Genomic DNA, 13,859 nt, shown 5'->3' on the forward strand with positions numbered 1-13,859 from the left:
TATTGTGAGGTTTAACTCACTCCCCAACTCCTTTAGTGTTAATAATATTGTTCGTTAAAAAAAATATATTCAAAATTCCAACTTTCTACCATTTGTTGAAATTCCTCAACTTTTTTTCAAAGCACAACAATATCAAACCAGCGCTGTATAGCCCACAGTGATGCCACCTATTTAGACCAAATTTCATAAACTATATAACATAGTTGTTGATGATTGGGTTATTATTTAAATGTTGATTAATATGCTTATTTCCTATTGATGACACATCACATGGTTAAGAAATTTGGTCTAGAATTACTCTAGCATTACTCTATTTTCCCCTTTAGATACACACCCCCTACAATTTCATTGTATGTATCTAGCAATCTCAAAACATCTGCAATTGTATAAGACTCAAATGAGAAAGTCAATGGAAAATAAAAATGTTTTTTCCTTCATTTTTGTTGGAATTTGTTTGCCCCGCTTTCTTCAAACCCTCAGTTCTAGCTGATTCCATTACTTAAAAATCCCAACGGATCAGAGATGCCATGGCAGCACCTTGATTTCCAACATGGCAGTTTTGTACTGGGCTTTTGTAGTCCCCCAGATTTCGGCTTTTCCCAGAAGTGCTTCTTGGGAATTTGGCACAACAGTTCAGTCCCATCACTCCCAAATGTTACTTCGGTTGTAAACTAGCACAACCCAATCAATTATTCATCTGGTTTTTATATGATTAACACATCAGGCAGTGCTGTTGCCTGGTCAATATCTTTGTCCAAACATCCTCGGAATCCGGTGTTCCAGCTCTTGGATTCCGGCAATCTTGTCCTAAGAGAAGCAAAACATGGAAACCCGAGAAACTACCTATAGCGAAGTTTTGGTTATCGATCCGGTACGAGTCTTTTGGCACTACTAAATCCCCAGTTTGCTGTTGCTTCCAAGGATTCGAGCCGAAAGCACCAGAAAAATGGAGCTTTGGAGAGTACCAAGAAGGTTGTGTGCGGACTCAACCACTCAACGTTTGAGCTGCCAAAAGAAACATGGGTTTGTGAAATATGGTTTGGGTGAAGTTGCCAGATACCACAAAGTCCCGGGCCAACCAAAGTCCGAGTCTCGTCGAATGCAGGGACATTTGCTTGAGCAATTACTCTGGTATGGCTTACTCAATAGATATGTAGTTACTCTAATGCATTGATCTTTTTTTTCTCATTCATAGATATGCAGTTTCTCTTTATATTAGAGAAAACAGGGAAGAAAAACGAAGGACGTGAAGAAGACCCGGAGCTACCATTGTTTAGTCCGTGGGAAAAGTCACGGCCACTGATAACTTAGCATTCAACAGGAAGCTGGGAGAAGGTGGTTTTGGATCTGTATGCAAGCTAAATTTCCTGTATGTGAGATCCATCCTTACGCTAATGAGAATTTTCGGGGTAGACTAGAAGATGGGCAAGAAATTGCTGTGAAGAGTCTCTCACCAAGATTCCAGATTGAGGATTATTCACAGAGATCTTAAAGCGAGTAATGTTTTACTTGATAAGGAGACGAACCCGAAAATCTCAGACTTCGGCTTGGCTAGAATGTTGGGAGGAGATCAGACTGAAGGAGTGACAAGAAAAGTGGTCGAAAGCTAGTAAGTACGCATAACATCTCTGCTTACTATCTACTGGTTTCTTAGTTCATCTGTTTCGCTTCTTGGTGAATAAATTATCACACAAAAAAATTGCTCAAAAAGCTACCGAGAAAAATTCAGATTTCAACTGCACACCCAACATCCCAAAAATTATGTTTATGTAATGGACACCCAAACTAGCCTAAAAACAAATAACAACAGACACTCGCGGCGAATTCTGAGCCTAAAGAAACACCTACTACAAATACTTGTTGAAAAAGTAAGTCCCTATTTTCCCTTTCTTTGTAGTCTTTCTCTCATCAGCCCTATGAATAAACAATCTCAATGTAAGCACAACTGTATCTCTAGAACAGCTCTCATCTTCCGTTTTCAACACATACTCACCTCCGTTATCGGAGCCGCTATGGATTATGAATTCGTTTGTACTTCCATATGGGATTGTGACAATTGTGTTCGGAGAAAACTTCTCTGCAACTACAACTCCGCTTCCACTCGGGCCTCCACTGCCCTTTATGCTGTAAGCTCCCCTCTTTATGGCCAGTGTTGCAGGCTCCCATATGTCGATGTACCCGGTGAAGAGGAATATTTTGAATGAGGCCTGGCCCTTGTGAAGAATCTTCTCTATCTGAGATTGCACTTCGGGGTCGCAAGTTATCTTCTTGTGGCCGTTGGCGTACACCTTTTCGAGCCCCCCCTTTCGCTTCCTGTTGTCCAGAGGCTGAACTTCAATAGCAAGGTATGAATCCACATCATCAGCAGTTACAAGGTAGTTCGGTTGCTTTGCTCCGTCAATGTAGTTAACTGATCCATCTTGGAGATGTCTTACCCACTCAAAGTTGCAGCTGGTTGTTCCGTTGATGGAGTATCCGCATGCTTGAAGCTCGTGTCCTGGAAAAGCTTCACCCGATATTTGAAGGCCCTCTATAGCTGGTAATGGGTCATCATCTGCAGCCTCTGAATACGATGAAGAACCCTCTTCCATAACTGGCGGTAGGAAATGGGGATACGCGGAGCTGGATTCGTTGTGTGGCGATGCATAAGGAGATGTTCCTGCACTCCAATTGGATGAATCTCTCTCATTGTGGTTTCCCTCTGCATCTTGATCATCCATCTCTCTGTGTGTGTTCCTGATAGGATCACGAAATGTCACCTGTCTATTGCTTGTTACTTCATTATGCCGATTTCCTTGCGTATCACCTGGAACAACAGCATGATTAATGGGTACATCTTGGGCAGCAATAATCCGGTTTGGATCAGGGGAATACCTATTCCCCATGCCCAGGTCATTGTGTTCCACATTGTTGGCGACAACCCCACCAAAACCACTCTGCTGATGAGGATTCCATTCCTGGGTTGTCTGAGCATCAGAGGTAGCAAGCGCCCTGCTTCCACCAATGTATGAATATGCTTGCTGATTCTGAGCAACCATTTCAAGAGCATTTCTGCTTACATTCAGCAATGCTGCTCCAGCAACGGACTGAGTTGGTGGCGGCGGTGGCGGCGGCGGTGGTGATAACTGCGGTGCAGAAACATTAACATTATTAGGCTGCTGATTCGAATCTGATCGCCAAGGCGTTAACTGATACTGCAACTCCTTCAATTTGGACTCAGTAAGAAGCAACTTCTCCTGCAAATGCCTAAACAAAACCTTCACATTACCAACAATTGATTGCGCATCGGGGACGGGTGGCTGCAACGAGTACTCAGCCAGAATCGGCAGCAAAGACGAAACAAACGTGGATCTCTCCTGCTGCGCATCCTGCACGGCGTAAGCGAGCCGAATGTTCTCCTCAATTATGTCTTGCCTGTAAGATAGAGACTTTGATGCAGCATCCACAAGGTCCTGCTGCTGCTGATCAAATGCCAAGCGCATGTAAGCAATGCGCTTCTCCAGCACATACTTTTCGTTCCGAATTTCCGCCTCTTTGATTGAATAATCCGCCAAATGCTTTCGCAATTGCGTAATTTCTTGCTCGTGCTCATGAACCCTACCAACCAGATCCTTCTTCCACATGCTGCTATTAGGGTTGTTCGATTCGGTCAATGGCATCAACCCATTTCCGTAATCCCCCTCCGTGCTCGACCTACCTGGCGAAAACGACGTCGTGGTGGATGGCGACGACAATCTCGATATCCCGCTGCTCGCGTTATCAGCCGCCCGCGGAGTACCCGAAACCCGAACCACCTTTCCTCCATTGATTTCGCCGCCGCCCAATTGGGTCTCTCTTGTTTCCGATTCCCCGCGACTATGCTGTGCAGAACCGTGATTCGCAATCCTCTCGATTCGATTGTCGACGCCGGGGGCAACTACCTGATGAGCTTGGTCCTGAGATCCGCCGGCAGAAGGCGGCAACTGGGCAGCCATGGATTCGTGGAGCTTGTACCTGTGCAACTCGAGAATCTTGTGTTCGAGCTGATTCCTCAATCGGATGTTCTCTTCCACCTGCTGCTTGATTGTGGCCTCCGCAGCTTCCATGGCGTTCATAACCTGAATCAAGCTGCTGTCTTGATTGTTTGGGGTGGCGGTGGGGGTAGAAGAAGGAATTGGGTCGGCGGCGGAAACCGTCAACTCTGAGAATTTCTCCGCGACTTTCCAATCGTGACCGTTCTCCATTGTTTTTTATTTTTCGGTCTCGGTGGTGGTGGTGGTGGTTTGGGGGTTTTTCTGGTCTCGGTCTGTCTCACTTCATTATTTCCCTTTGTTTTATTGTTTAAGTGCTCCAAGTTGTGCTTGTTTTTTTGTGTTGTGTTGGGGCAGAGTTTGTGGAATTTTGAAGGTCCAATGTGTTATTTATATTTGACCAGGTCTTGTGTATTGAGCCCATTTTATGATCTAGAAATAATTTATGGGCTCTTTTGGAGATTCTTCTTTGCTTATTTGACCCACTCTAAGTCTTTTCTTAAATTTCAATCTCTTTTCCTTAAGTAGAGGATGATATTATCAACTGCTATGATTGATTAGTTTGCTCACTAATCATTTCCTCTTTAATTAAGAGCGTTTATTCTTGCATCGTGTACCTAGTTTATTGTTCAGTTTTTCTTCTGCCTGTTATATTTATATTCAAATTGTAAATTCGATTGTTGTTGTTAGCAAAGACCTTATAGTCGAAGTAGTTAATAGCATTTACTCTTGCTCCTAATGATTTGTGCGCTGTTCCTAAAATTGATTCTTGAACTTCCATTGTAGTTTGGATTTGATTCTTAAACTAAAAGTTTGTTAATTGAGGTCTTTGAGCTCGTTTGGAATTGCTTCTTTAAAAATCACTTCCAGTAAAATTGTCTATACAAGAAGCACATCGAGTGCTTTTTTGACCTCAAAAGCACTTCTACCTTTTTGGTGAAAAGTACTTTTAATTATTTTAAAACTACTTTCAAACAAAATATGTACCATTGGAATCAGACTTTGCCACCAAATGACGCACATTTTGTTAAGTTTAGCAAAGTTATTTAACAAATTTTTAGTTCAATGATCAATTATAAACTAGAGTAAAAGTTTCAAAGACTAATTGTAAAGTTCTCTCAAATAAAATAAATGAAGGTTGAATGGGTCACTGCCATTTAAAATAGAAAACACCTTGACAAAGTGGAAGCAATCTTATCGTATGTGTTAAGGTTTTATGATTATTGGAAACCCATGATATACAATAATGAGCTCCATGCAATGAAACAGTGGAATCGTCATGAGAACAAATCAATAAGCAACCACCTGGTCACAAATTAAGCCTCTTTTTGCTTGCTAATTGTGGAGTTTTAAAGCTAGAAGCCCATTAAATATTGGCAAACACCAGACTCCCCAATGATGCAAATTTCCGTAATTGTCACACAAGTCTCTTTGCACCCAAGCAAAGACGTTTCGAGTTCCAGTTGCCCCGTTCCATGAGCAGGGTCGGTCCTGAGTTTTCAAATGTTCGTGGTAAAATTTCAAATGGTGATTTTGTAGATTGATTAATAGACATTCTTTTTACAAATTAATTAACTTTATTAACAATTAGAAAATAATGTTATGTCAACTAAAAAAGGCTTACAACCGAATGGGAGGAAACCTATGCGATCTAAAGAGCACGACTAAATAAATAAACGATGTCAAGATTAAAAGTTAACATAAAATAAATTGGAGAGTTAAACATTGAGAGATGAAAACCTTCTAACACCCTAAAATTGTACAAAAGATATAAGCATTTGTGCATATTACAATTTGTTTAAATGTTGAGTTTATGGGTTTATTTGTTCTTATGTTATTGTTTGTAATGAATAAATAAGATTAGAAATAGCTCATAGGCTATATGAATGACAGTTGCTATAGCAGCTGTGTGTCTTAAGTTGTACAGATGTAGTGCACGTGAGTTAAGTCATATAAAGTATCCTAATACAAAACACTAACACCTTGTGGCGGCAACACGGTTGCAAAAATCTGACAAGGTTTTGAGTTTGGATGTTAATTTGATGATTCATGAAAAAAAAAATGGCGTTGAATAACTAATTAGATGAAGAAAGTTTAAATTTAAATCGTTTTAGAAATGAGGCACTGTTCATTTACTAATTTTCTTGAAGAGGGAGAACTCTTCTTTTACTAGTTTTTTTTCGTTTTTAATACACATGGACTAAAAATAATAGGGAAATTCTTATATAAAAAAAGAATTGGGAAATAATTAGGTGCCCGCAGAAAAGAAAAATGCTCATGTGTCTGTTAAATAATTTTAAAAAAAAAATAAAGAAAGAGAGACATTATGAGGAATCAAACACACATTCTGAATGCAACAAATACCACTACTACTAAATAAACACTTTGATAACTAATCAAACAACACAATAGCTATACTGTTATAAAAAGGTCAAAGTTAGAGGAATAACCTTTTTAATGGTAGGTGCAAGGTAGATGTAAAATGCCACACTAAAACTATAGTACAAGCACATAACAAATAAAAGCAGAGAAAATAGATGATGTTACTGATATTTTTCTCTTGTTCACTTCTTCTTTTTTTTCCTTGTAACTTAAAAACATGCGGAGTGCTCTATTTATAGAGCAACTCCAAACTGATGCAGTTAATGCATTTGAAAATTTTACGACACTTCGTCTGACTATACAATCTCTATGTATTCAACTTTCACTTTGCATGGGCATTGAAAACTACTGCCCATGCTGAAGACTTCTGCTAACATACTGTGTGGGCATTCATTGCCATCAGACTTTTCAACATATACGAATATAACAAAAACTCATATACAGTACCTTAATATTTTTGGTGCCTCCGATATTTCGGGCCCCAGACGGTGCCCTACTGGCTCTGGGCCATGTCCATGAGTAGAGCTCAAGCAAGTAATAATGGAGATATTGGAGAAATGATAAAATCTCACGTTGGAAACTTGACCTACTAAAATACAATATTTACATAAATGATTACACTACTAATTTGTTGTCGTCTTTTACAAAATCTCTTGACTATTGGGCCGTGCATGTAATTAATTTGAGAATGATATTAGTGTTGGACTAACGAGTAGTAAAGTAATCCGTTGGATCAGGTGTCTGAAACCTTAACGGGTAATTGATAAAAACCCAATACCAATCTTTTAAGTCCCAGCAGCCAAGCTTCACTCAGTTCCTTTAGTAAATATGTATCTGAAGGATAGCCAAAGCTCTGCCACAAATGTAAATAGTTGTCAGAGTTCTCGTCTCCCAGTTCTGCAATTTTCAGAATGCAAAAGCGAGTTGTGTGATGATTAGTGAATCTTATCGAGGCTCCAACACGGTTATGGAAGATTCAATCGTTGAACATGTTTCTTTTTTCACACCGGAAAGGGAAAATGTTTCGTTCTTACTCGAAGATTCTGCTTCAGATGATGAGTATTTTCCTATAAAGAAACCTGGCTTTTTGGGTGGAGGCAATGCACTCTCACCACCTAACATCAGAACCACAGATGACATGGTTGGCCGGTCTTCTGGAAGATGTTGCACACATAAAAGACTAACATGTATGAAACGCAAGACTTCCGATAGACTGCACGAGTCTGTTAAGTATTCATCAATCAGCTCTAAAGACCGCCCTTCTTTCCACAATCGCCACGCCTGAGGCACATACATCATGTCCAATCGTCAGTCACAAAATCAAACACAAGGAAATGAGGAATTCAATAGTTGATGCTCACATGTCCAATTAGGTTGAGATTGTGATTTGGATCATAAAACCCTCTACTTCTCTTTCCACTTAGTGTCTCCAGCAGTAAAATACCAAAGCTGAAAACATCGGATTTTATAGAGAAATGACCATCCATCGCATATTCTGGTGCCATATAGCCACTGTCGTATGTCACAAGAAACAAAACACTTCAATTATGAAAGTAGTATGCTATAATAGATTAAAGACAGAGATGCATTGTAATACTTACTAGGTTCCAACAACTCGTTTGGTAACTGCTTCAGTTTGATCTCCTCCAAAAAGTCTAGCCATGCCAAAGTCTGAGATTTTTGGGTTCATATCTTTGTCAAGCAGCACATTACTGGCTTTAAGATCTCTATGAATAATCCTCAGTCTGGAATCTTGATGCAGATAGAGAAGTCCCCTAGCTATCCCACGGATAATGTGGAAGCGGCGAGACCAATCCAACTTTCTACCTTGAGTTTGATCTAGCAAGTTTAAATCCATGTCACTAAAATTTAAATTCTCAAAGATGCAAATTCAAGAGTCTTAGAACCTATTATACGATATTTGTAGTACTAAAACTAATTCGAACGGTATTATTAAGTTCTAAAGAATCCGAACCAAAAATGTAGAAGTCCAAGCTTTTGTTTGGCATGTATTCATAAATCAGCAATTTCTCATCTCCCTCAATGCAACAACCAATAAGCTTTACAAGATTCCGGTGCTGAAGTTTGGCTATCAGTATAACTTCATTTTTGAACTCGGCCTGTCCTTGACCAGAACTTTGTGACAGTCTCTTAACCGCCATTTCTTGGCCATCTTCTAGTCTACCCTGTAAATTCTCTTTAGTGAAAGGATTACGATGTTTTGAACAGAACAGTTGCTTCCCTCGAGTTTACGCTTCTTATGTGCACAATGTTAGAAATTTACCTTGTACACAGATCCAAAACCACCTTCTCCAAGCTTCGTGTTGAACGAGAAGTTATCAGTCGCTGTGATTAATGTGGACAAGCTAAACAATGGTAGCTCCAGGTCTTCCTTCTGTCCTGCAGTGTTCTGACCCATCATTCCATCTTTCCCCAGTTTCTCTAATACAAAGAAGAAGAAAAATGTAATCATCAAGTACAATAATCAGAAAAGTTGTCTTAACTAAAATAGAAAAAACAGTGGAGGACTAAATTTGATACGTTATATGTGAACCGGATGTTAGGTCATATGTCCGGGCTCCATTCATATGAAAATCTACTAAGGGACTTGTAGCTAAAGTGATTAAGAACATTTAACAAACTCGCATGTATAGCTACTCTCTTAAACTTTACATATTTTTGTTGTATGCATGTAGTGTCGAAACAGAAGCTTCAGTTACATCAAACTGCATGGGAACTCCTAAACCTGAATTTACCAATTCGGAAACACGATGATATATATGTACTAACGAACATGTGTTTTACAAAGTTGAATGTAGTTTTGTGGTTAGAGAAGAAATGTTACCTTTGAACTTTTGCCTCCTTCTGTAAGTGTAGTAGACGGCTAAGAAAATCCCCAAAACAATGGAAACAGTGGATACAGCTATCGCTATTATCTTCGTCTTAGATGAATTTTCTGCACCATAGTCAATTCAACAGGGCAAAGCAACACTATAGTTAAAACTTCAACCTCATCATCAATGAAAAAATTACAAGAAGAACATAAAGCTGAGGGATTAGGGTTCGATAAGTTTAGACGAACGTAAAGCGGGGCAAGTATAACAGTTAAACAATGATTTGATGTCACTAGCACTCCTAAATACTTATTAAGGAGAAAGAAAATAAGGGTTTGACATACTTGATTCAGAAGCAAGCATTCGGACATATAGATCCTGCCCGCTGTCAGTAAGCTGCCTAAGGCTGATCAGATCCCCAAACCAAACAGTGCAGTCAACACCTCCTCCTTTGACACTAGAGCTTGCATAAGCAATACAAGAACAGTTATTCAAGCAACTTGCCTTGCATTCCTCAACACTCCTACTTTGTTCCACCTGAGAATTTGTGGCATCGGGCAACTTCACACCCCCGTATTTAAAAAACACATCTCTGGTTTGGCACATCAGCGGCTTAACACGCACGCAACCTGCCGAATTATCTGCATAGTCCCAATTCTGAGGGTCTCTTGGTTGGAATCCTTTTAAGCAGCTGCAAACTTCTGAATTGCTAATGTCACACATTCCGTTGGGGCCGCAACGGATGGAATTGTCACAGCTGTCTCTTGAAGCTGAAGCCAGTAGACTCCTGTAAACACCAGACTTGAAAAAACCCAATTGAAATCTGCCATCTCTTTGGGTTTGGGATTGAGTAATAGCTTCAGCTGAAAGTGAGGGTTTGAAGAGAGAGAGGGACACCTGAAAGGCAATGAACATGACTGAAAAAATGGTGTCCATTGTTTTCTGGTCTTGGAGTTGTATGTATAATCTATATGCTACTGCTACTAACTGCACTCTGCAAATTTGAGGTTTTGCAGATTTAGATAAAATTTTGCCAGAAGAAAATAAACATAAGAACAAGATTAGATAACACAAGCAGTGAAGCCCGCGCGATGCTGCGGGTTTCAAAACTGTCTTAAATGTGTAAAAAGTAGGGCATATATACATGAGAAAATATGTGCCAAAGAGTAGGGTTATATACATATATTACATGAGAAAATTGAGGATGCTGATATGGCACAGTTAGAGAGTGCTATTTACATTTTTATATTACATGACAAAAAGTAGTACAGCTATTTAAAACAAAGACTCTGGCTTATCACTTGCAGCCATGTTTCCAATTGCTCCATTTCTTGTCATTTATTAATTTTTGTTCTCTAATCAAGGAAATTACAAAATCATATTGAAAACCCCTATTGAAGCACGTTAATAATCTAACTAATGAATGTGATTCGAGAAACAAACCTTGTTCAAGTGCAATCGATCAGATCTCGCCCTTGCATTGCTGGTTCCAACACAGCACTCTGTACACAAAATCCCAGAAAAAAAAAAAAAAAAAAAAAAAAAATCAACAATAACCTACTTAATAGATTAATGTAGGCAGATGTGAATTTGAATGGCTTAAAACTCAATAGGTAACCTACTTAACAAACCAATTTGAATGGCTTAAAACTCAAAAATTGCGAAATTTTATAGAAAAGTTTCGATCAGACCTTATTTCAAAAACATTCTTCTGTTCTTCCTCAGGCTGCGGAACAACTCCTCCACCAAAACTGATTTACAACATCTGTTTCAAGCCTAATCATTATGAGTCAATTTGGAGATTTGATAAAAGATCTCAGAAATTAAATGAATAATTCAGATAAAAAAAATCATATCAAAAGAAAAATTGTCCTAAACCCTGCAAATTTAAACAAAGAATTCTAAAAAAACAGGTCAATCGATCTGATAAAGACATGAGTAAATTAATTTCATAAATATGAAAGCATAAGCATGCGATTCCTAATACTACTGTTGGTATGAACAGTAAATTAATTTATGAGTAAGTTGATTTCGATTAGCTTTAAAACTCAACCGTTGCACACCGAATTCACAACCTAAGCAAATTTGAGGGTGTAGAGTAAGAATATCACCTTCGCCGAACCCAAAAAAGGTCGGAAAGGCCTGAAACCGGTCGGAAAAAACTCAGATCTCCGTCGGAAAAACCCACCGCGAGCTGGGTTTATGGAACTCCTCGGTCTAGGGGCAGATTCGGGCATGCAAAACTCGAATGTTGTTGTTGGGACTCTCCTAAGTTGAATATATTGAGATAATGCTCTGAAAGAAGAGATGCAAAGTTACAGACACACACACACAAAACCTTAGACAATCCCTCCAGCTCAAGGGCATTCTTATGCAGATTATACAGTTTCCTTCCATTCATCTTAAAATGAAGTACTATTGAACATGCAATACCTTAACGTATTTCCTAAGAGTGAGAGAATTTGTTTCCAGGTAACGGAGAGCCCCAATTCGCCGGCGATCGGCAAGAATTGGGTCGTGGTTGGGAGGCGTGGTGAGTTGCGCGCGGAAGGGAAGAGAGAAGGCAGGAGGAAGAAACGGAGAAACAAATATTGGTATACATAAACAGTGGCAGACTTGAAATAACAGAACCGAATAGATGGTAAAACCGGAACAACACTGTGATTATGAACAGTATTTCAAGGCGAAATAGATTTTAGGGCACTGACCAGGAGCCGCAATTCAGGTGACTTTTGGTCCACCTTGACCCCACTAGTTGAGCTAAAATTGAATTATTGGGGAATTTTGAACTTAAAAGGATTTTTCGCCATTAAATTTCATCAAAGCTTACACTAATCAAGATTTAACGGTTAAAATTATTAGCGAAGTGTTATTGGCACACCAAAAATCTCATTCTACGCTTCTTAAAAATGTTTTTTTTTCTTTCCTAATATAGAAAGTTTGGAGTGTAGAATAAGATTTTTGAAATGCTAATAACAATTCCCAACTTCTAAAGTAGGTATTTATCGTTCACATGATTCTCTAATTTGAAGAATGGTTATGTATTGTTGAGAATGAATTCTATTTTGCTGAGTGGAGGGACGTTGCATGTGCTTATACGTAGTTGGGATGCTCATCATATTGTTAATTAATTTTATAATGAAATCTCGACTTTCTTCAATATACATCCTTAAGACGTTATGGTTGGTTGGTAAAACCAATACTACAGCATCACGTTTTTTTTTTATCTCATATAATATCTTATTATATATGTAAAACGCCACGATCAATTGAAAGGTGCATGCAAAACGTTATAATTTTAAGATGAAACAACTGCAGATGCGCCCTGTGTCCCATTAAAGTCATTAAGATTATGTCATTTGGCATCAATGCTAAGGATTTGAGTGTCTCGTGTTGTGAAACCTTAAGTGACAAGTCCTTGCTACTAAACCCTAGTGATGGTAATTAGTCTAATGTGCTCAATTATCTAAAGAAAAGAAAGAAGGGCAGGTGACATGTTACTTTCAGAGCAGTCCGATGACATAAATGTCACGATGTTTCCACTGGCTTTTTGACTAATACAAATAAATAAAACTTGTCCACGCTCGATTCGTCAAGTTTTTTCATATAGCTCTGGTTGGCATTGTTGGAAAATATTAGGCTTCTAGAAAATACTTTTTTTTTTTTTTAAGAAAGAAAAAAAATGAGATTAGGCTTCTAGAAAATCTTGATTATATATTTGCCAGATATTCAAAGAGACGTGTCATTGACACACTTATAATTTACACGATATTGTCCTTCAACTTGCATCTTGCCAATTGAACATAACATCAAGTGTGGTAGTTTTACACAAAAGGTCTGGACAGTTTTAGAAGCGGAACCAAACATTTATATATTGTATTTTATTTTTATAAAATTTTCAACGTGTGACGTATATTCAACGTGCTTCCCTACGTAGGACTGCTACATAGTGGGCCACATATGCAACTAATCCTACATCGATCATTAAGTGTGAAAGCATGGTTTACATTAAACTCAATAACTCGGACGCAATGTGGACCTTTAGGAACCCACTATGATACCGTATCTGATAAACAAAGAAGCAGATCATTGGTCATTTCTAACCACAATGATAGTATCATCCAACTTGCAATTTGTCATTTGCAAAGAACGGCATGTGTGGCGGTTTCACACAAAAGGCACGAAGTTATGAGGAGTGGAACCATACACATATCTATTGTATTTTATTTTCTTGATTTCTTCTCAATGTAAGACAGATGTTCAACAATACTATAAGCATAAAGATTGAATAAATAATAGGTTAAGTATGAAAACATACCCATCCTTTAAGGGTGATTCCAAATTAATCATAACATTTTAAAACATTCCAAATAACTAACGTTTTGAAAAATGGACATCTGTTAGGTTTATTAATAGTAAATGATGACATGGACATATATTAAAGCTTGCAAGTCATCAATGTAGCTTTGAATCTCCAAATTTTTCCATTTTTAGCCAAGCAAATTTACGATTTAATTTGGTTAAAAGGGGTCAATTTGAGGGATTAGAGCTCCTAAGACGATGATTTGTGAAAATCAACTTTAGTATTCGTCCATGTCATCATTTATTCAATTCGGTTTTGAAAAAAAAAAAA

General features: G+C 38.5%; 2 protein-coding genes across 12 annotated transcripts; both read right to left on the minus strand.

The window, feature by feature from the left end:
- Positions 1–1,712: 1,712 nt before the first annotated feature.
- On the minus strand, positions 1,713–4,366 carry LOC103965919. The gene has a single exon (XM_009379021.3). It carries the CDS (start codon positions 4,221–4,223, stop codon positions 1,848–1,850), a length of 2,376 nt encoding a protein of 791 aa, XP_009377296.2. The 5' UTR covers positions 4,224–4,366; the 3' UTR covers positions 1,713–1,847.
- Positions 4,367–6,941: 2,575 nt separating this feature from the next.
- Positions 6,942–11,819, minus strand: LOC103965953 (G-type lectin S-receptor-like serine/threonine-protein kinase SD1-1). 11 transcript variants are annotated; one of them, XM_048585603.1, is made up of 13 exons: positions 11,660–11,819; positions 11,338–11,521; positions 10,918–10,991; positions 10,670–10,728; positions 10,124–10,220; positions 9,571–10,013; positions 9,238–9,348; positions 8,677–8,834; positions 8,368–8,578; positions 7,994–8,231; positions 7,754–7,904; positions 7,427–7,673; positions 6,942–7,289 (listed from the first exon to the last, which is right to left on the minus strand). In XM_048585603.1, the coding sequence occupies exons 6-13, from the start codon at positions 9,947–9,949 to the stop codon at positions 7,126–7,128; spliced, it is 1,659 nt and encodes a 552-aa protein (XP_048441560.1). In that variant the 5' UTR covers positions 9,950–10,013; positions 10,124–10,220; positions 10,670–10,728; positions 10,918–10,991; positions 11,338–11,521; positions 11,660–11,819; the 3' UTR covers positions 6,942–7,125. The 11 variants fall into 11 exon arrangements, with proteins under 11 accessions (XP_048441560.1, XP_048441558.1, XP_048441556.1 ...); XM_048585601.1 differs by lacking the exon at positions 10,124–10,220 and having other exon boundaries at positions 9,571–10,123; XM_048585599.1 differs by having other exon boundaries at positions 9,571–10,213.
- Positions 11,820–13,859: the final 2,040 nt, after the last annotated feature.

This window comes from the organism of the source record quoted next, unplaced genomic scaffold (genome assembly GCF_019419815.1).
Source record: "Pyrus x bretschneideri cultivar Hongxiangsu unplaced genomic scaffold, Pyrus_bretschneideri_v1 Contig23, whole genome shotgun sequence".
In the NCBI taxonomy this organism is placed as follows: domain Eukaryota; kingdom Viridiplantae; phylum Streptophyta; class Magnoliopsida; order Rosales; family Rosaceae; genus Pyrus; species Pyrus x bretschneideri.